Raw genomic sequence first — 21,996 nt, 5'->3', positions numbered from 1 at the left:
TTGGTGCAGTGCACAATCCTGTGATTTTCTACATTTACCAAGTGTGTGATTTGCTGTGAGGACCTCAATCTTAGAATATGACCTCTGGAACCAGTGAAAATGCTGATACCAAAGCAATAACAAACCACTTGGAATCATAGAGCGTTCCAGCACACAAACTAGCCATTTGATCCATCAGGTCAGCGACATTGTTCATTCCGCTTTGATCCACCCAATCCCTTTAACATTGCACTCAGTCTAATCTCCCACCCCTGCTTACTCCTGATACCTTTTAACATTTTTCTTTTACAAGCAGTTAGTCCTAGACTCAGACGTCTGCAGCACAGAAGGAGGCCTTTCGGCCCATTGCGTCTGTGCCGGTCAGCAAACATCTTGCTACACTAATCCCACTTTCCAGCGTTTGGCCCATAGCCCTGGAGGCTATGGCAACACAAGTGAATATCTAAATACTTCTTAAAAGTTACGATAGTTTCTGACTCAACCACCCTTTCAGGCAGTGAGTTCCAGACTCCCACCACCCTCTGGGTGAAAGGATTTCTCAAATCCCCTCTTGGCCTTCTACCTCTTACCTCCAATCCATGCCTCCTGGTTATTGACCCCTTTACTAATGGAAAAAGTGCCTTCCTATCCACCCTTTCTATGCCCCTCATAATCTTACACATCATGTCCCCTCTCAACCTTTGTTGCTCCAAGGAAAACAACTCCAGCCTATCCGATCTTTCCTCGTTGCTCAGACCCTCCAGCCCAGGCAGCATCCTGGTAAATCTCTGCATCCTCTCCAGTGCAATCACAGCCTTCCTATAATGTGGTGACCAGAACTGCAGGCAGTAGTCCAGTTGTGGCCTAACCAGCGTTTTATACAGTTCCATAACCTCCCTGCTTTTGCCTTTATTAGTCGAGGCATAGAATACAAGTATCCCATATGCCTTTTTAACCACCTTATCTACCTGCTCTGCTACCTTCAGGGATGTGTGGATATGCACACCAAGGTCCGGCTGATCTTCAGTACTTTCCAGGGTCGTACCACTCATAGTGTAATCCCTTGCCTTGTTAGCCCTCCCCAACTGCATTTCCTCACACTTCTCCGTGTTGAATTACATTTGCTGCTGCTCCGCCCCCCTGACCAGTCCACTGGCATCCTCCTGCAGTTTACAGCTATCCTGCTCACTATTTACCACCCTACCAATTTTTGTGTCATCTGTGTACTTGATCATACCCCCTATATTTAAGCCCAAATCATTTATGTACACCACAAACAGCAAGCGCCCCAGCATCAAGCCCTGCGAAACCCCACTGGAAAATGACTTCCAGTCACACAAGCATCTCTCTACTATCACCCTCTGCTTCCTGCCCCTCAAACAGTTTTGGATCCAATCTGCCACTTGCCTTAGATCCCATGGACTCTTGCTTTCTTGACCAGTCTGCCATGAGGGACCTTATCAAAAGCCTTGCTAAAGTCCATGTAGACCACATCAAATGCATTACCCTCATCAACACTCCTGGTTACCGCCTCAAAAAATTCGATCAAATTTGTCAAACACGACCTTCCCTTAATAAACCCATACTGACTATCCCTGATTAATCCATGTCTCTCCAAGTGCAGATATATTCTGTCCCTCAGAATTCTGTCTAGTAACCTCCCACCACTGAGGTTAGACTGACTGGCCTGTAATTTCCTGGCCTATCCCTTCCCTTTTTTAAGAATGGGACAACGTTAGCACTCCTCTGGCATCTCCCCTGTGGACAGGGAGGATTTGAAAATTACTGCCAGGGCCCTTGATATCTCTTCCCTTGCCTCCCTTAACAGCCTGGGCTACATCTCATCCAGGCCTGCGGATTTATCCACTTTTAAGGCCGCTAAACCTGCTAGTACCTCCTCTCTCTCTTAATTTCTTCTAATATTTCGTCGTCCTCCGCACTGATGTTTATATCTGCGTTATACTTTTCCATTGTGAAGACCAACGCAAAGTATTCATTGAGGATTGCATTCACATCTTCCGGGTCCACACACAGACGACCTCTCTAATCCCTAATTAGCTCTACTCTTTCCCTAGTTATTCTCTTGCTCTTTATTCTACCCACAAATGCTTTCTCATGCACTCTCTTAGCTTTCCTAATTTCCTTTTTATTTTCCCCTCTGCACTTTTTATACTCCTCTAAGGACTCTGCCATATTGAGACCTTGGTATCTGCCATAAGCTTCTCTTTTTTCTTGATCCTAATCTTCATGTCCCTTGACATCCAGGGTTCTCCAGACTTGGTTCCCCCCCCCCTTTCTCTTTACGGGAACATATTTGCCCTGTACTCTTGCTATTTCCTTCTTGAATGCCTCCCACTGCTCTGACACAGTTTTATCTGCAAGTAGCTGCTCCCAGTCCAATTGGACCAAATTGCATCTCATTTTAGTAAAATAGCCTTTCCCCAGTTTAGAACTTTTATTCCCAGCCCAACCTTTGTCCTTTTCCATAACTATGCTAAATCTGAGTTATGGTCACTATCTCCAAATGCTCCCCTGCTGATATGCCTTCCACCTGCACGAGCTCATTTCCAAATATTAGATTCAGAACTGCCCCCTCCCTTGTTGGGCTTTCTATGTACTGGCTAAAAAGTTCTCCTTTGCTCTCTCCCTACCTTGCACACTAAAGCTATCCCAGTTAATATTTGGGTAGTTAAAATCCCCTACTATTACTGCCTTCTTATTCTTACACTTCTTTGAAATTTGATTACATATTTGATCCTCTATCTCTCCCTGAATGTTTGGGGCCTATAGTACACACCCAACAGTGTGTTTGCCTCTTTTGTGTTCTTTACTTCTACCCATATGGCTTCATTTGATAATCCTTCCAAGTTATCATCCCATCTCACTGCTATAATTGATTTCTTGATATTGCAAGCCCCCCTTCTCTTCTATCCCCCTCTCTATCTCATCTGAATATCCTATAACCAGGAATGTTGAGCTGCCAATCCTGCTCTTTTAGCCAAGTCTCGGTCATAGCTATGATGTCATACTCCCATGTGCCTATCTGTGCCCTCAGCTTGTTGTCTTATTCCTCAGTCTCCTTGCATTAAAATGTATTCCATTTAGCCTTGCTACACTCTCACTTCTTTCTTATCTAGCCTATGTTTGCCCTGCTAGTGTTTTAACTTCTAATTCCATCTCAGCTTCTCTCCCCTCTGAACTACTTTTCAGGATCCCATCCCCCTGCCAATTTTTTTTAAATCTGCCCCAGCAGCATTAGCAAACCTCCCCACGAGGATGTTGGTCCCGTTCCTGTTCAGATGTAACCCGTCCAACTTGTACAGGTCCCACCTCCCCCAGAAACTGTCTCAATGCCCCAGAAATCTAAAGCCCTCCCTCCTGCACCATCTCTTCACCCACACATTCATCTGCTCTATCCTTCAGTTCCTATACTCACTACTGCGTGGCACCGGGAGTAATCTAGAGATTACTACCTTTTGAAATCCAGCTTTTCAATTTCCTACCTAACTCCCTAAAGTCTGCTTGCAGGACCTCATTTCTCTTTCTTCCTATGTCATTGGTCCCAACATGGACCACGACCTCTGGCTGTTCACCCTTCCCCTTCAGAATGTCCTGCAGCTGCTCCATAACATCCTTGAACCTGGCATCCTGGAGGCAACATACCATCCTGGAGTCACGTGTACGGCCACAGTAGCGCCTGTCTACTCCTGTCACTAACGAATCCCCTACCACTATTGCCCTTCCACACTACTACTTCCCGTCCTGAGCAGCTGGACCACCCACAGTGCCATGGCCTTTGCTCTGGTTGGCCACCACAGAGGAACCGTCACTCTCACTGTTTTCCAAGGCCGCAAAACGATTTGCGGTCGAGATGCACTCTGGAGATTCCTTCACTCCCTGCCTGGTCCCCTTCTTCTGTCTGGTGGTCACCCATTCCCTCTCTGCTTGCACTTAGTTCAGCTGTGGGATGACCACATCCTGAAACGTGCTATCCACGAACCTCTCAACCTCATGAATGCACTGTAGTGCCCCCAGCTGCCGCTCAAGTTCCAAAACCCAGAGCTCAAGTTGCTCCAGTTGGAGGCACCTCCTGCACACACACGGGTCATCCAGACTGCCAGGAGTGTCTAGGATTTCCCACATAGCGCAGGATGTGCAAATCACAGGACTGAGCTCCCCAGATATTTTAATTAAATATAATATGGACCCTTGCTGTTAGTTTACCCTTACTCCTACTTGAATGGAGACTTGACAGTAGATCCTTCTCTTGCACTCTCCCAGATGCTGCTGACAGCCTGTCCCAGGGTCCTCCTCTGGCACACTCCTGTGTTTAAAGCATTTATGGGCTCTGCTTCAACAGTTGTTTGTGTCAGAGAAATCCAAATTCTGTCACTTGCTCCACTGATGTGTTGATGTGTTTCCTATAGCCTTGTATTTAGTCAAACAAACCTGGTTCAACAAGTGATGTCTCCTTCTGTGTTTTAATTACTACTTTCAAGAGACAGAATACCACAGATACAAGTATGATCATTGCATTTGGGAAACCTCATCAGTTGAAATGTTACATTTGGGTCCTGTTTGTTCTGTCAGCTGGATAGAAAAGATCCTATGGAACTATTTTGAAGAGCAGGGGAGCTAAACCCGATGCCCTGACAAATATTTATCTCTCAACCAACATCAGTAAAACAGATTATCTGGTCGTTATCACATTGCCATTTGTGGGAGCTTGCTGTGTGCGAATTGGCTGCCATGTTTCCTACGTTGGAGGAATAACTACACGAGAAAGCACCTCATTGGCTTGAAAGCACTTGGAAATCCTGAGGTTGTGAAAGATCTACAGAAATGCTTATTCATCACTTGATTTGCAAATATGTATTTTTTATAGAATTTAATGATTTACACTTCTCTTAATTTATCAATAAACCTTGGGTGTTCTTTTTGTTTCTTGGCAGATGACAAGCAGCCTGATAAAACAGAGAAAACTGTAAATGGTGAAGATAAAGGTGACTCAGGGATTGAAACGCAAAACAGTGAAGGAAACGCAGATGAGGAGGACACTTCAGGACCGAAATGTTATTACGACAAAACCAAATCCTTTTTTGACAACATTTCCTGTGATAATGAAACCAGGTATTTATTATCTGCCAAAAATGGTAGCTTTACACAACTATCAACACAGCATTTAGATAATTTTTTAACGGAAGGTGGAATTTTCTGTCCCATAAATGTAAATTGCAAATGCAGTTTGAAAGATGTTTTAGTGTGGAGCGTTTTGGAACAATGCCGCTTGTTGGACAGACTTGTCGGAGACCCGCAGTTTGCTCCTGCTCCCAAAAGCGTGCAGTGGTGTGGTTAATAATGCCCTTCTGCTATAATTATCCATCTGCTGGACTGCAGAATAGTACAGATGGTGCCCTGGATTAACTTGCAATGCAAGCTGTGAGTCTTTGTTGGAGATGAGAAGGCTTTAAAGGAGGAATGGTTTGCGCAGACTCAGCGTCAACTTTTCATGGGCAATAAGGGTGGCCCTTACCAGTGACACCCATATCAGGAGTGATTTTTTTTTTAAAAATTGTAATTTGCATTTGAACAAAAGACAGTCATTTTCTGCTGAACTGAAACATAGTTATGGTTATCTTTGGAGACAAAATGCTGTCTCTGTCCTGGCTGTTTACCAGCACTGATAGGATTGACGTCCCATTGACTTGAGATGTGCACCCCATGCTGACCACCTCCCCATTGTGTCACATGGGTCAAATATTTTGGGTTCTTGTGACTGCACTCTTAAATGGCCTAACTTTAATGTTAAATTGTGGAACAGTTTTCACGCAGAGGGTTGTGGATGCTCGGGGGCTCAGTTGGAGCTTTCAAGACTAAGGAAAATGTTGTAAGGGAAGGGTCTCGGAGGGGATATGGTTCCAAGGCAGGTAAATAGAGTTGAGGGACAGACATGATCTAATTGAAAGGCATAGCAGTCTCAAGGGGCTGTATTGCCTCCATCTGTTACTAATGTTATGCAGTTGGTTTACATTTGATGAGCCATGCAATATAACTCTCTCGTCAGCTATTTCTCTTCTAGGGACCGGAGACCCACCTGGGCCGAGGAGAGGCGGATAAATGCAGAAACGTTTGGAATACCACTACGTCCAATGCGTGGCCGCGGGGGCTACAGAGGACGAGGAGGTTATGGATATCGGGGCGGGCGGGGTCGTGGAGGGAGAGGGAACTATGGGCCTCCCCGTGGTGGTTATCGTGGAGGATTCAGAGGAGGCCGTGGAGGAGGCAGAGAGTTCTCAGACTTCGAATACAGGGTAGCTCTATCCTTCATAATTTGTTTTCATATAAAATTGCTCAAGTTTAGAAAACTGAACTGTGCAAATGAGAGATATGGTGTGACAGTCTTACACACTTTGCTGAACTCCTAATTTTTGCCCTTGGTGTTTTACTTAGTTTTGGACTCCTCCATTTTTCTTCTAAGGGCCACAGATAATAAATTCGGGAAAACTTCTTTACCCAGAGTAATTCTTTTTCACAAGGACTGTTGAGGGGAAATAGCATTGGTTCATTTAAGGGGAAGGGGAATTATATTCTGGAGAAAGGAAGAGGAGGATATGTTGATAGGATGCGATGAATTAAGGTGGGAGGAGGTTTGTATGGAGCATAGTAACTAGCATGGACCTGTGGGGCTAAGGTTCTGCGCAAACTATCCAAATTCTCTCTTGATTGAGGTCTGACTACCCATTTCTTTAACTTAGTATTTTTGGAATCTGGTCCAGCCAAGGTTCCAAACTTGTTGGTTTATTCCCTTCCTGTGTTCTCCCCTTTATTCCTTCTCTCCTGAAGGCACTGACTCCTTGCTTAAGATATGGATGTACAAGCAATGGGCATCCACCAGGAACTCACCCCAGCTGCAGTTCCATTCTAAGCCTCGGTGGTGAGTGTTAGCACAATTCGAACAGGGAGATATTGCCAAACCCAATCCTGATGTACTTACAGATGGAGTTACTGGATGGTAATTGAAATCCCTGATAACCAATTTCTTTCCATCTCCATTTCCCCACCCAATTCCCACCTTTCCCCAAGTCAAGAATTTTAAGGACAATTGTCATGTTCCCACTACTGTCCTTGAATTCTTCACAGACCTGGGATTGAACTTCACAGACCTGGGATTGAACTTTAAACCCTCCTGATCTCAATGGCTCAAACACAAAACAAGGGCTTCAGTAATGACCAACTAAACCATCAGGGCAGCCCCACATTTCCTTGTGTCGAATTGGAGGCCTGTTCTAGTGCCCGAAACATTTCTACCTGGAACCTTCTGATCTGCTTGGGTTTGTGGTACACTGGCTGGGTCCTTTACCCATAAGAAGCTGTACTGAACCTTAAGAGATACCAATGGGCTGCTTCTAAGGGGACGAAGCCCTTCATTTCATAGCATGTATGTATACTTCAGAAGGAAGCCACTTGACCTGTCCAGTCTGCTCTTTCCATTAGTATCCAACCTTGCTCTTTTCCCAAATCTTTGCAGTTGTTTTCCCCTTCAAGTATTTGTCCAATTTCTTTTTGAAAGCCACTATTGAACCTATGTGCACCACTCTGACAGTGAATTCTGCACCCTAGCCGCTTGTTGCAAAAAATAAAATCCTCATGTCACCTCTGGTTCCTTTGCTAATTACCCCAAATCTGTGCCCACTTGCTATTGACCCTTTAACCATGAATAATAGTTCCTCATTATTTACTCTATCTAAACCTTTCATGATTTAAAATACCTCTAATAAATGTCCTCTTGGCTTCACTGCTCTAACGACAATAACCCCAACTTCACAAAATGTGTCTCTTCCCAGCAAATTAAGGTTCAGTTTCTCTCTAACTAGTCTGTCTGGACCCCCTCATGATTTTGAACACCTCTATCAAATCTCCTCTAAACCTACTATTTTCAAAGAACAACCACCCCAGATTCTCCAGTCTACCTGCATAACTGAGTCCAACATTCCTGGAACCATTCTCCTAAATCTTTTCTGCATCCTCTCTAAAGCCTAGTGTCCTAGACCAAACAATATTCAGCTGCTTCATCAATGACCTTCCTTCCATCATAAGGTCAGAAGTGGGGATGTTGGCTGATGATTGCACAATGTTCAGCACCATTCATAACTTCTCAGATACTGAAGCAGTCCATGTCCAAACACAGCAGGACCTGGACAATATCCGGGCTTGGGCTGACAAGTGGCAAGTAACGTTCGCACCACACAAATGCCAGGCAATGACCATCTCCAACAGGAGAGAATCTAACCATTGCGCCTTGACATTCAATGGCATTACCATCACTGAATCCCCCACTATCAACATCCTTGAGGGTTACTATTGACCAGAAACTGGACTAGCCATATAAATACCGAACTACAAGAGCAGGTCAGAGGCTAGGAATCCTGTGGCGAGTAACTCACCACCTGACTCCCCAAAGCCTGTCCACCATCTACAAGGCACAAGTCAGGAGTGTGATAGACTACTGTGTATTTGCATGGATGAGTGGAGCTCTAACAACACTCGAAAGCTTGACACCATCCAGGACCAAGAAGTCCGCTTGCTTGGTACCCCTTCCACAAACATTCATTCCTTCCACCACCAACGAACAGTAGCAGCAGTGTGTACCATCTACAAGATGCACTGCAGAAACTCACCAATGCTCCTTAGGCAGCACCTTCCAAACACATGACTGCTATCATTTAGAAGGACAAGGGCAGCAGATACATGGGAACAGCACCACCTGCAAGTTCCCCTCCAAGCTACTCACCATCCTGACTTGGAAATATATCGCCGTTCCTTCAATGTCACTGGGTCAAAAACCTGGGACTCCCTCCCTAACAGCACTGTGGGTGTACCACATGGACTGCAGCGGTTCAAGAAGGCAGCTCACCACCAGCTTCTCAAGGGCAACTAGGGATGGGCAATAAATGCTGGCCTAGCCAGTGATGTCCACGTCCCGCCAATGAATTAAAAAAAACCTTCTTCCTATAGTGTGTTGCCCGGAATTGGGGACACAGTTGAGGATAAACCAGTATTTTATGAAGGTTCATCAGAATTTCCTTGCTTTTACATTCTGTGCCTCAGATCATAAAACCTAGGATCCCATGTGACTTTTAATCACTTACTCAGCCAGCCCTGCACCTTCAGTGATTTTGTGCACATGTACCACAGGTTTCTGCTCCTGCAACCCCTTTAGAATTGTATATTGCCTATCCTCGTTCTTGCAACCCAAATGTATCACTTTACATACCTCTGCATTAAATTTAAATTTGACACCTGTCTGCCCATTCAACCAGCCTCTGTGTCCTCTTGAAGTTTATCACTATCCTCCCCACAGTTCATAATTTCCGAGTTTTGTCTCGTATGCAAATTTTGAAACTGTGCCCTGTGCACCCTTGTCTAGGTGTATATATCAAGAGATGCATTTTTTTTTAAGTCCTTGCATAAAATTTACTCCGGTTTCATTTTACTTCCCAACAGCTTAAGTCATATTTCAGTTTTTCTTTTCACTTAAATTTTAGTTTTAAATTTTTGTTTTTTTTTACGTATTGGCCATGGCCCAGTGAATTGCATTCTCGTCCGATTCAGCAGATCAAGGGTTCAAGTCCCACTCCAGGTACTTGAGCACTTAATCAAGTCTGACTCCCAGTGCAGTACTGAAGGAATGCTGCACTGTCGGAGGTATCATCTTTTGAATGAAACGTCACACTCAGATGGTGCAAAATATCCCGTTGCATGATGCCTAGAAGAGCAGGCGAGTTCTCTATGGTGCCTTGACCATTTATTTATCCCTCATTCACATCGCTAAAACAGATTATTTGTTCATTTAATTTCTGTTTGTAAGTCTCCGCTTTACACAAGTTGGTTGGCATGTTACCCTACATTGCAACAGTGATTACTTCTCAGAAGTACAAAAACAAAATACTGTGGATGCTGGAAATCTGAAATAAAAATTGGAAATGCTCAGTAGGTCTGGCAGCATCTATAAGAGAGAAATATAGTTAACATGTCAGGTCTGATGAAAGATCACAAACCTGAAACATTAACTCTGTTTCTCTCTCCACAGATGCTGCCAGACCTTCTGAGTATTTCCAGAATTTCTGTTTTTACTTCTCGGAAGTAATTCATTGGGAGATCCGGAAGTTGTGAACAATGCTATTGAAATCCAAGATTGTTTCAGAAATGTTTCATAAGTCATTTCAAATAACGTCTTTGTTGTTATTTTAATTTGCTTGATGGCATATCAATTTAGTCAATTGTTAAAAACTTATAACACTGGAAATACAGAAGTCAGTTAACATTTGTGAAGAGGGAAGACAGATTTTAGCCCTGACACACAACATTTATTGATGTGCTTCAATTTTTCTTTTCACAGAAGGACAATAAAGTTGCTGCATAGTACACAAAGCTGGATTTCGCAGAAAAAGGACTTTAGATCTACCCAGTCCAGAGAATTTGTTTAGTTTCAAACTTATTTTTTAACGGCAAATGTGAAGAAATTAATTTGCTGTACATCTGTCACCAGCACTGGTATTTACGTGCTTGACTTCAAAGGGGGAACACGCAATATCTTGTTGTGCAGAAGGTCCGTCTTTACCATGTTGAGCATTAAATATTTGTCTTTGAAATAGCAGGAGGAAAATTTGTAAATGTATAGATATGACTAGTATGTTGGAGCTTTCCAGTATTTTTGCATTGATAACGAGAGTGATTTCTTATTACTGAAAATGTTTGATAAAAGTGCTGTCAGTTGCAAGAAATACTGTATGCAGCTGGCCATCTACTGTGATTGCAGTCTGACTCTGATACTTTACAGGAAACTACATTGAAAGCTATTAAGATTTATTTTTTCCAAATGACGAAACTTAGCTTTAATCTGCGTAGGACAAAAACATACGTAACGCGTGGCTGGAATCTTTTTAAAAGAGAGAAACATGGGATCAGAACATCTTTCATGACTTAAGACCCCGGAGATACCTCTCCTACCCTTCTGGGTTGGAGTTGAGTTACAAAACTTTCTGGTGTCTCCCAACTATTCTTCATTGTTTTTATGGAGCTGATAGATTTTTCATTTCGAACAAAAAATATTAAATTTGTAGCTTTTTTAAATTGTGGGTAAATTTAGCTCTGAGATATACAAAGCAAAAAGGGATCCAAAGAGGAACAATTTTTGAATTTATATAGCCATGTGAAACCGATTTTGAACTCCACTATTGACATGTAATATATAGTGTATAGTTAATGCCCTGATAATGTCTTACCCATAAATTTGAACTTGATGATACAAGAGATGTATTTTCTCTGTCACTGTCATTATTCATCTTTCACCAAGCTCTTTGCTATGCTCATCAAATAACAAAAGTAACTATACACTAAATATTATTGAGCAGCTAACTGTCAGTCAGTGAGTTTGAGGAAGTAATTCAGTCACTTGGGACTTTGCTGTTGTGTTTCATGATACCCAAGCTGCTTGATTTGAATTAGATTTCTTGGTACTTGCTGCAGATCCAATCTGTTATCTATTTATTTGAATGAATTACAGACTGAGGGGGTGGGGTGGGGGATGGATGGGATGAACTGATATCCATTTGGAATCCCAGGTAAACACAGGAAAATTAGCTCCAGGGTTACCTTGTGATGAAACCACCCTCTCGGGCAAGAATAATGCTTTGGAATAGTGTCTGAAGGAGCTGTGATTTGCAGGAAGTGGGGAAGGAGGGAATGTGTTTTCTGATAGGCTGAGGTGGGTAGGAATCCCCTTTCACTTTACAGGCCACTGACTCCCACCAGAAAAAAATTAGGCCCAAATATAACCCACCTAAGACTGCACCATAACCGTTTTGCACATGGTGGGACACAGCCATGATCAGCAGGTGTCATTGACATCTCATCAGAGTTACACACACACACACACACACACACTTGCAACAAGAAAACCCAATGAATTGCATTCTGTGCCAGCTCTTTAATGAGTGCATTTTCCCATTATAACTAGCTTTTCTTTAAAAAAAATAAGAATGAGTCCCAATTACAATTTTAAAATTTGATGCAAGCTACTTCAACCAGTGAACTCCACTGAGTGCTTGGGACGATGTCATGAAAATCCAGACAGAAGTAGCAGGTTGGTGATTATGTATAGCAGCTGTGGCAATACCTTGTACAGTGGTTACTTGAATTGTCTCTTGCTGCACTCCAGTTACTCTAAATGCTACATGTGCTGTGAGGGTATAATTTTTTTCCCTCCCCTTAGCTTTGCATATTAATATTCTGGTGTTTACTTGACCCAGAGATTTACGCATAGTGTGTATTCTGTTTCCCTCGCTGACTCGACATGAGATTTTTATTCAATAATGAGAAATAAACCATTGTTCAGAAAATTCAGCTGCTTGATGATGTATTTCAAAGGACTCCATTTATTTGTAGGCAACATTAAACAAAGGCTTGGGCAGTTCAGTGGGGTTGAGGGAATATTTGAGGTACTTAATTTCCTCTGCAGCTAGAGGGCATGGTTCGGCAACAGTTCCCTGAGGATAAGGAAAGGAAAGTCAAATTGTTTAGTTATCGTCGCTGTCTTGAGTCACTCATGAAGATTGCCACTGGGTGAGGTACTGGAAAGCTCCTGATTGATTACCCATTGCACCAGTTACTGTCCATTTGGGCAAGGGGTGTAACTTAAAACACCACAGCATCTACATGAGTAATGGACCATTGAGCTGTTTCTGATCAACTGGAAGAAGGTTGTTCCAGTCATGGAGAATTGTTATTGTTTCTGCAGTGCTTCTGGGACACCTGATGGGTTGAGTAATATTATGGTCAATTTGGAGACATTTTTTCTTTCATGAAGTCGGAGTGGGAGTTGGGTTACTTGATTTTGGTGGTGGGGGAGCAAAAGGACTTGGCTGCAAATTGTAACTCTCTCTTCTGATTGCATGAATGTTCCCAAAAAAAGAGGAACTAGTATATAAAACTTTTGCAAGTGCATACAACCTAGTGCAAGCCAATCAGTGTTCATTGATTTGGCATGTATTAGGAGACACTGGTATCAATCCAATGTGAACACATTTTGGGAGGATTGGGTGGTCCAGTGAGTTTCGACATTGTTCTTATCACCTCCTAAGGTCTGGATACAAAGTCAGATCCCCAGACTGATGGGATGACAGTCTCTGCTATTCAGAAATAATGTGAATGAAAATGAGTTTAGGAGATCTCGTTCTTGGTGGTCACGCTCCCACAGCGTAGGTTGCCACTAAAGCAATAATCTCATGTGAAATGCCTGGTGTGAAAATGAATAAAGAGGACACTGATTTACAGGTGACCAACGTAGGACTTGGGATAACGTAGAGGGAGCATTTACTTGGCATTGGATCCATGCTACACATGACTTTTAGGAGTGCTCGAAATATCAAATTCAGTACAAAAACAGGTTGGATTTTCACAGGGTTAAAACAAACTTCAGCTGATGGTTTTACTGTAATCGTAATGTAACCTAATCATTCATTTTTGATTGAGTTTTTAACTTGGGTTCTGATTTTCTTTCGCTCGATCTGTTCCCCCTGAGTTTCCAAAGCTTGAACTACCTGTAGTTATGACATTTTTGAATTTTATTTTTGGCAGAGACACTCTTTGCTCCTAGCATTTTAATTTTTGATTTCCTTAGTTTTGTGATTGTCCATAGTTCAGCTTCTGGGCTGCAAACACAAGGAAGTAGGTTTGCAACGTACTTAATCTGGGATCAGACTTGGCATTATCAGGGATCCATGTGGTGCATTACACATGTCTTCAATTAGATTGTGACACATGTTGACATAAAAATAATATTTCGTGTTTTTTGTTGAGTTTTAAAAACTGGAAGCTTTTAACCAAATGTCAAAACAGAACAATCACATTCCTGTACACTTTTGAAGGTTTGGATCTTGTGAGGATTCATTCCTGAAAACAAGATTTAGATTTTTGCCTTTTTTTAAGGGATTTTTAAATCACCGAATTGGATCAATTTATTCAGCTCTGGGTGCTGTCTACGACAGACTGTATAGGCTTGAGAAATTGATTCCGAGAAGGCACCGAAAAGTTGGATGTAAATTTCTGAATTTTTGGATATTTCTTGACTTTTAGGAGCTACTACGAAGCATTTTAATATTCACATAATTGCTGTTTGGAATCCTGTAGAGGTACAATATCCCTGCTCCTTTTCCTCTGATGTAATTACTTTGAGGTATTTTTGTCTCATGTCCAAATCCAATTTTAAGGATAACTTCTTAAAGGCTTTTACAGTACAAGAAATATTAATTATTCATACACTGGCTGGAATCTGCAGGATTGGCAATGTAGATTTTTAGGTTTAGATTGGAAGTTAGGCTAAAAAGTGTCGAATTATTTTTTTAAAAAAAACCTTTTGTAATACAAATCTCGTTAAAGGTGAGTGCCTGTCATTATTGTTAAGTGTTGCATTTCATTGTCATTGACAAGTGGATTCCAATGGGACATGCTGCAACACTCTTTGCTCAAGGAAAACTGAACTTGAAGTCACTCACCCCCACCCACCTCTCTCCACCTTGAGTGGCAGACACACACAACATGCTCTTGGTTAAAATGTATGAATCCTGAATCAATTAACTTTTAAAAAGGGAACTGGATAATCACTGCTAACAGGATTAAAGACTGCACAGCGGGGATAGGCTGATAAATCAAATGTCCCCTGGAATATGGTTCCAGCCCTGTCAAGATGGGGCATAATGGGCAGGGGGAGTTGCCTGTGATGCAAAGGGGGGCCACGATTGAACACTGGAGTTCTGGCCTGTTTGAAAATGCAGGGAGAGGGTCATTGAGCTTGCCTTTTTTTTAATGGAGGTTTTTACATCTGGTTTTATTGCATTTAAATCTAGTTTTATTGCACTAACTTTGAACAAAATGGGAGCATTGAGTTTGCATTGAAATATTGAGCACTATTCAGGTGAAGAACCTCCACTCAAATGTGTGCTTTTTCCAATGTTTGATGTTGATGGGTTAAAAATGCAGAAGTGCTGAATCAGTGTCAAAATTCCGTGCTTTGAAATGTATCCATGGTGACTGTCACTGCACCAATGACAAAATAGCATTGAATATATGAATGGAAAATGTGAAGATAGTTACACCCATTAGTTGTCTAATTTTTATGGTGCTCTTTTTCCTGGAATGGTTCCCCACAAGCCTTGCTTTTCTTGAGATGGAAAAACATGTTGATCTTTTCCACAATGGGTATCTCAATCTGTATGCAACGGCCTCTTTTCATAATTGTTGACTTGCAGTTAGAATCAAGTAAATGAACCTAAGAAAGTTCAAATGGAAAGTTGAGTTGGGTGGAAATTAGTAAACAGACCTACTTTAATTTTTTTTGAAAAAGGGCTTCAATTCAAGGCTCTGAAGAAAAGTCAGATTGGACTCAAAACATTAACTCCGTTTCTCTGTCTAAAGATGCTGCCAGACCTGCTGAGTTTTTCCAGCGCTTTATTTTCATTGTCTATTCAAGGTTGTTGGGGTTTTGAATTGTTGAATGATGAGGCATTTTAGTACTATTGATGGAAAGGAATACTATATCAATGGTCTGGATTTTACAATATCTCCATAACAGTACGATAAGCTTCCTTCCTGTTGACTGCTTTTGTTATAATTTGCCTATACGTTTTTGGGAGGCAAGTGAGGAACGAGAACATATGAGCACATTCTCATTTATTGGTCCATCACTCTTTCATGGCTGGTACTCATGTTGGGTATGGGAGTTCCACCGAATGAGATGACAAATATGTTTGAAGTTGAGAGTTTATAAACTGTTAACCCAGTGGATTTCATGTCATAAAATGGGGCTTCTAGCTACACCTGGAACTGTACTGGAACAGGTAGTGGATTTGTATGCCAAGACCTACCACATTGCGATCGTATGCTGTGTGATCGAATGCTGTGCTTTCACTGGCCCTTAGGAGGAAGAGGCCATTGGGGAAATGGAAACTAGATACTGGAATATTTTTGGGAGGCAGGAAGAGAAGAAATATTGGTACATCTGGAGATGTTTGAAAATTTCGGGCAGGGATTAGAGAGAAGGTGCCGAACCAATTTTTTAAAAAAAAATTATGTACAAGTTCAAATCTAAGGCATGATCAAGTAGCAATAATAGACTTCATATACTGTTCTGCCACAGCAGAGGTCACAGTGCTGTGTTTTGGTAGCAAGGTTGCAGGTTCTTGTGTACTTTTGAAATATGTCTCATCTTATTCGCCCTGCCCTACCCCCTGATAACCAGGTGTGGTAGAAATAAATTAAGACACTTGGACTTTTCAATTTTTTTTTAGAAATGGGAATTAATGAACTGATTTTGACCTGAAAGCATAACACATTCTAATGAGCTTTCTTGATGAATTGTACCTGTGTGTCTATGTATGTATTTCAAACATCTTAATAATAAAAAGGAAATGCATAAGAAGTTAAATGTGTGGATTTTCTGGCAGAATTCCTTATCCAGAATGCCCAGTTGGAAAGCGAATTGTGATCAAGTTAATCTGATCACATTTCCTGTATTTAAACATGTTCTTGATCTCACTTATGGAAACTGAAAGGAGACTATGACCCATTGTGCCTGTGCCAGCTGTCCCATTAACTCTTTCCCGATTGCCCTGCAGGTATTTCCTTTTCAAGTAATTTATCCAGTTCCCTTTTGAAAGTAGTGATGGTATCTGCATCCCCCAGCTTTCAATCAGTACATTCCAAATCATAACTTGCAGCAAAGAATTTCTCCTCATCTCCACCTGTTTTTTTTTCTCCCAATTACCCTAAGTCTCTTTTCCTGGAGCAGTTTTTGGGAACTATTTACAGCGTTTTCCAATTGTTAGGTCATCAAGTTCTTTCTCAGTGAATCATTTTGTTATTTCTTTGGGTACTAATGTCAGACTCCCAACCTGAACCTGATGCTAGTTTTCTTCATGGAAGGGATTGCTGTACAAGCCAATTTAAAATTTTCTAAAGGCACTCAGAGCCCAAGAATAACAGGCATTTAGATTGCACCTCCTCATAATTCTTCTCTCGCTGCCATGAGTGTTGGTGAACACAGCAGCTGCAATTTTGCTCAGCAAGATTCCACAAACTGCTAATGAGAGGAGTAACCAGACACTCTGCGTTCACCTCACCGTAAAAATTCACAAAACCCCATCAACAACTTTGGAAGAGTTGCACAATCTCTCAAAATGTAATTGAACCGAGCAAGCCCTGAGCTGTAAGAACAGGCAGTCACACATTGTTCAGTAAGCAGTCAGTATAGGTTTGGAGTAAACAGTTGAAGGGAAAAAAATGTTAAGAGCTCAAACTGATGGTGGGGTTCTCCATTGCCTCTCTATCTTTGGAACCACTTTCAGGTCTCCACGCCTCCAGTTTAGGCCTCTTATGCATCTTTCATATCCCTCAGCCTACCATTTGTAGCTGTGCCTTCAGCTGCTTTAGTCTTCATCTTTGGAATTGTCTCCCTAAATCAATCTTTCCAAGGTTTTCCTTAAAAGCTACCTATTTGACTGAGCTCTTTTAGTCAGTGTCAAATTTTGGTTGATAATTTTCCTGAGGAAACATCTTGGAAGTATTACTACATTTAACTAGAAACATAACTAAGCCAGCAACATAAATACTGTGGCTACAAGAGTAGTTCAGAAGCTGGAGTTCTGTGGTGGATAACTCACATCCTGACTCAAAGCCTTTCTGCCATCTAAAGGGACCTGTCAGAAGTTTGATGGAACCCTCCCTGTTTTCATGGAAGTGTGCAACGCCAACAACACTCAAGCTTGACACTTGCTTGGCATCCCGTCCACCACCATAAACATTCATTTCCTTCACTGCTGATGTACTGCATCTGCAGTGTGCATCCTCTGCAAGCTGCACTGCAATTCACCAAGACTTCTCTGACAGTGATTTCGAAACCCACACACCACTACCGAGAAGAATAAAAGGGCAGCAAACATATGACGAGTTTCCTTTCAAGTCTCACACCTTAGAAATATATCTCCATTCCTTCACTGTTGGGTCAAAAACCTGCAAATGCCTCCCTAACAACACGATGTATCTGCACTACACAGAGTGCAACAGCTCACCATGCACTTATGGATGGACAATAAATGTCACCTTGTCAGTGACACCCATGTCCCACAAATGCATTTTAAATTGAATAATGTTATATAAGGTGAATAATGTTGCAAAGAACAGTAGCAAGTCTGAGGATTGGGAGTATCTTAGGCAAAGGACCACCATAAAGTCGATTAAAAAGGGGAAAAAATAGAATGAGAATGAATGAGCCAGAAATACAAAAACAGATTCTAAGAGCTTTTATAAGTGTATAAAAAGGAAAAGAGTATCTGAAGTAAATGTTGGGCCCTTGGAAGCAAAGACAGTAGAAACTTTCATGGGAATGAGGAAATGGCAGAGATTTTGAACAAATATTTTGTCTCAAAACAAAAAAATACCTGGAAAAACTCAGCAGGTCTGGCAGCATCTGTGGAGAGGAACACAGTTAACGTTTCGAGTCCATATGACTCTTCAACAGAACTAAGTAAATAGAAGAGAGGTGAAATATAAGTTAGTTTAAAGGGGGATGGGGGAGGGGGTTGGTGGGGAGGGGGTTGGTGGGGGGGGGAGGTGGGGGGTGGCGGTAGGACAAGTATAGCTGGATAGAGGGCCAGTGATAGGTGGAGATAACCAAAAGATGTCACAGACAAAAGGACAAAAAGGTGTTGAGGGTGGTGATATTATCTGAGGAATATTTTGTGTCTCTACACAGTAGAAAATACAACTTGCATACCAGAAATAAAGGGCAAGCCTGGGGCTAAAAAGATAATTATAATAATTAATGACAGCAGTGAAAAAATATTGGAGAAACTAAGGGACTAAAATCAGAAAAATCCCTGGGACTTGATGGCCTATACCCTAGGGTTCTAAAAGAGATAGCAAGAGAGCTTTAATCACAGAATTTGATAGTACAGAAGGAAGTCATTCTTTCCATTGTGTCTGCACTGGCTTTCCGAATGAGTAATTCACTGAGTGCCATTCTCCCACCATCTCCCCATAACCCTGCACATTCTTCGTTTTCAGATAACAATCTCATTCCCTTTTGCATCACTTGATTGAACCTGCTTCCAACACACTTAAGGGAAGTACATGCCAGACCTTAACCACTCATTGCGTGTTTTTGCTAATTGTTTTTGCTTCTTTTGCCAATCCCTTCAAATCTGTGCCCTCCTGCTCTTGATCCTTTCACAAGTGGGAACAGTTTCTCCCTATCTGCTCCGTCCCGACCCCTCATGATTTTGAATACCTTGATCAAATCTCCTCAGCCTTCTCCAAGGAAAACAGCCCTATCTTCTCCGATCTATCTTCATAACTTAAGTTCCTCATCCCTGGAACCATTCTTGTGAATCGTTTCTGCACTCCCTCCGATGCTTTCTCCCCCTTTCTAAAGTGTGGTGCCAAGAACTGGACACAATACTCCAGCTGAGGCCAAATTAGTGTCTTATACAAGTTCAACATAACTTCCTTGCTCTTGTACTCTATGCCCCTATTAATAAAGCCTAGGATACTGTATGCTTTATTAACCACTCTTTCAACCTGTCTTGCCACGTTTAATGACTTATGCACATAAACACCTAGGTCCCTCTGCTTTTGCACCCCTTTGGAGATGTACCCTTTATTTTGTATTGTCACTCCATATTCTTCCTCCCTAAATGATTCACTTTTCATTTGTCTGCATTGAACTTCATCTGCCACCTGTCTGCCCTTTCCACCAACTTGTCTGTTCTTTTGAATTCTACACTATCCTTCTTGCAGTTCACAATGCTGCCAAGTTTTGTATTAGCCACAAATTTTGAAATTGTACACTGTACACCATGGTCTACGTCATTAATATATATCAGGAAAAGCAAGGGTCCCAACATTGACACCTGGGGAACACCGCTACAAGCCTTCCTCCAGCACAAAAAGCACCTATTAACCACTACTCTGTTTCCTGTAACTCAGCCAATTTCATATCCATGTTGCTACTGTCCCTTTTATTCCATGAGCTATAACTTTGCTCACAAGACTGTTGAATGGCACTTTATCACTGGCCTTTTGGAAGATGGTGAATGTGCTAGCTATGATTTTCCAAAATTCCTTAGATTCAGGAATAGTCCTATCAGATTGGAAGTTGGCAAGTGTAATACTGCTTTTCAAGAAAGGAGGGAGAAAGAAAACAGAACTACAGGGTAGTAATAGAGGTCTACAGCACAGAAAAAGGCCATTCGGCCCATCGAGTCTGCACCGGTCAAACAAGTACCTAACTATTCTAATCCCATTTTCCAGCACTAGGCCCAGGGCATCACAAGTGCACATCCAAATACTTAAATGTTATGAAGGTTTCTGTCTCTACCACCCTTTCAGGCAGTGAGTTCCAGATTCCCACCGCCCTCTGGGTGAAAAAATTCTTCCTCACGTCCCCTCTAAACCTCCTACCCCTTACCTTAAATCTATGCCAAATTTATTGATCCCTCCAACAAGGGGAAAAGTTCCTTCCTGTCTACCCTATCTATGCCCCTCTTAATTTTATACACCTCAATCATACCCCTCCTCAATCTCCTTTGCTCCAAGGAAAATAACCCCAGTCTATCCAATCTCTCCTCATAACTAAAACTCTCCAGCCCAGGCAACATCCTGGTAAATCTCCTCTGCACTCTCTCTAGTGCAATCACATCCTTCCTATAATGTGAATTCCAGAACTGCACGCAATACTCTAGCTGTGGCCTAACCAGTGTTTTATACAGTTCCAGCATAACCTCCCTGCTCTTATATTCTATGCCTCAGCTAATAAAGGCAAATGTCTCATATGCCTTTTTATAGTTAGCTTAACATCAGGCGGGAAAATGCTGGAATCTAGTTTTAAGGACGTCTTAACAATGCACTTAGAAAAGTATAGTATGATTAGAACAAGTCAACACGGTTTTACAAAAGGGAACTCCTGTGTGACAAATTTATTATTTCCAAAAGACATTGAATATGGTGCCACACAAAAGGCTAATAGCAAGACAAGGGCTCATGGAGCGGGGGGTAATATATTTGCATTGATCGAGGATTGGTGAATAGATAAGAGGCAAAGAGTGGGTGTTAACAGGGCATTTTCAAGTTAGCAGGCTGTGACTCTGGGTGCAGCAAAGATCGGTGCTGAGGCCTTAGCTATTTTCATCTAAGCCATTAGCATAGATTGTTGAGACAGAGTAATTATCTAAGTTTGCTGATACAAAGCTAGGTGGAAAGGTAAGCTGTGGAGAGGACAGAGAGGTTGCAAAGGGGCATGGCCAGCTTAAATAAGCGGCCAACAGGATGGCAGATGGAATATAGTGTGGGATTGTAAGAATCGAAAAGCAGAATATTCTTTAAAAGTGTGAAACTTGTAAATGTTGATGTTCAGAGTGAATTGAGTGTGCTCGTACAAGGAATACAGAAAACTAGCATGTAAGAAAAGCAAACAGTCACGGAGGGAAATGGCATGTTAGCCTTTTGCAAGGGAATTGGAGTACAGGACTAAAGAAGTCTTGCTACAATTGTATAGGGTTTTGGTGAGACCACATCTGGAATACTGTGTGCAGTTTTGGTCTCCACACCACATTGGAGGTATACAGCAAAGGTTCAGTGAATTGGTCCCTGGGATGAGGGGATTGTCCTTTGATGAGAGGATGTGTAAATTGAGCCTATAATCTCCAGAATTTAGGGGAGTGAGAGGTGATCTCAGTGAAACCTACAAGATTCTGATTTGCTTGATGGGGTGGATGCTGAGAGATTGTTTCCGCTGGTCAGTGAATCAGTGGGGGCACAGTCTCAGGATAAGGGGCCGATCATTTAGGACTGAGATGTGGAGAAATGACTTCATTCAAAAGGTTGTGAAGCTTTGGAATTCTCTACCCTAGAGGGTTGTGGATGCTCTGGCATCATTGAATAGATTTAAGGCTGAGAGATTTTTTT

General features: G+C 42.0%; 1 protein-coding gene across 2 annotated transcripts in view; it reads left to right on the top strand.

Moving 5' to 3' along the window:
* Positions 1 to 12,380, top strand: part of lsm14ab (LSM14A mRNA processing body assembly factor b) — a 90,754-nt gene extending 78,374 nt beyond the window's left edge. For both annotated transcript variants that reach the window (XM_078544690.1, XM_078544691.1), the window contains 3 exons: positions 4,932 to 5,109; positions 6,044 to 6,290; positions 10,379 to 12,380. In XM_078544690.1, coding sequence (XP_078400816.1) covers positions 4,932 to 5,109; positions 6,044 to 6,290; positions 10,379 to 10,402 — 449 coding nt within the window. In that variant the 3' untranslated portion in view covers positions 10,403 to 12,380. The remainder of the gene's footprint in view (positions 1 to 4,931; positions 5,110 to 6,043; positions 6,291 to 10,378) is intronic.
* The last annotated feature ends 9,616 nt before the right edge of the window (positions 12,381 to 21,996 follow it).

This window comes from Cetorhinus maximus, chromosome 6 (genome assembly GCF_964194155.1).
Source record: "Cetorhinus maximus chromosome 6, sCetMax3.hap1.1, whole genome shotgun sequence".
NCBI lineage: Eukaryota > Metazoa > Chordata > Chondrichthyes > Lamniformes > Cetorhinidae > Cetorhinus > Cetorhinus maximus.
The sequence above is the reverse complement of the archived record's forward strand: the minus strand, read 5'-3'. Positions and strand labels throughout refer to the sequence as shown.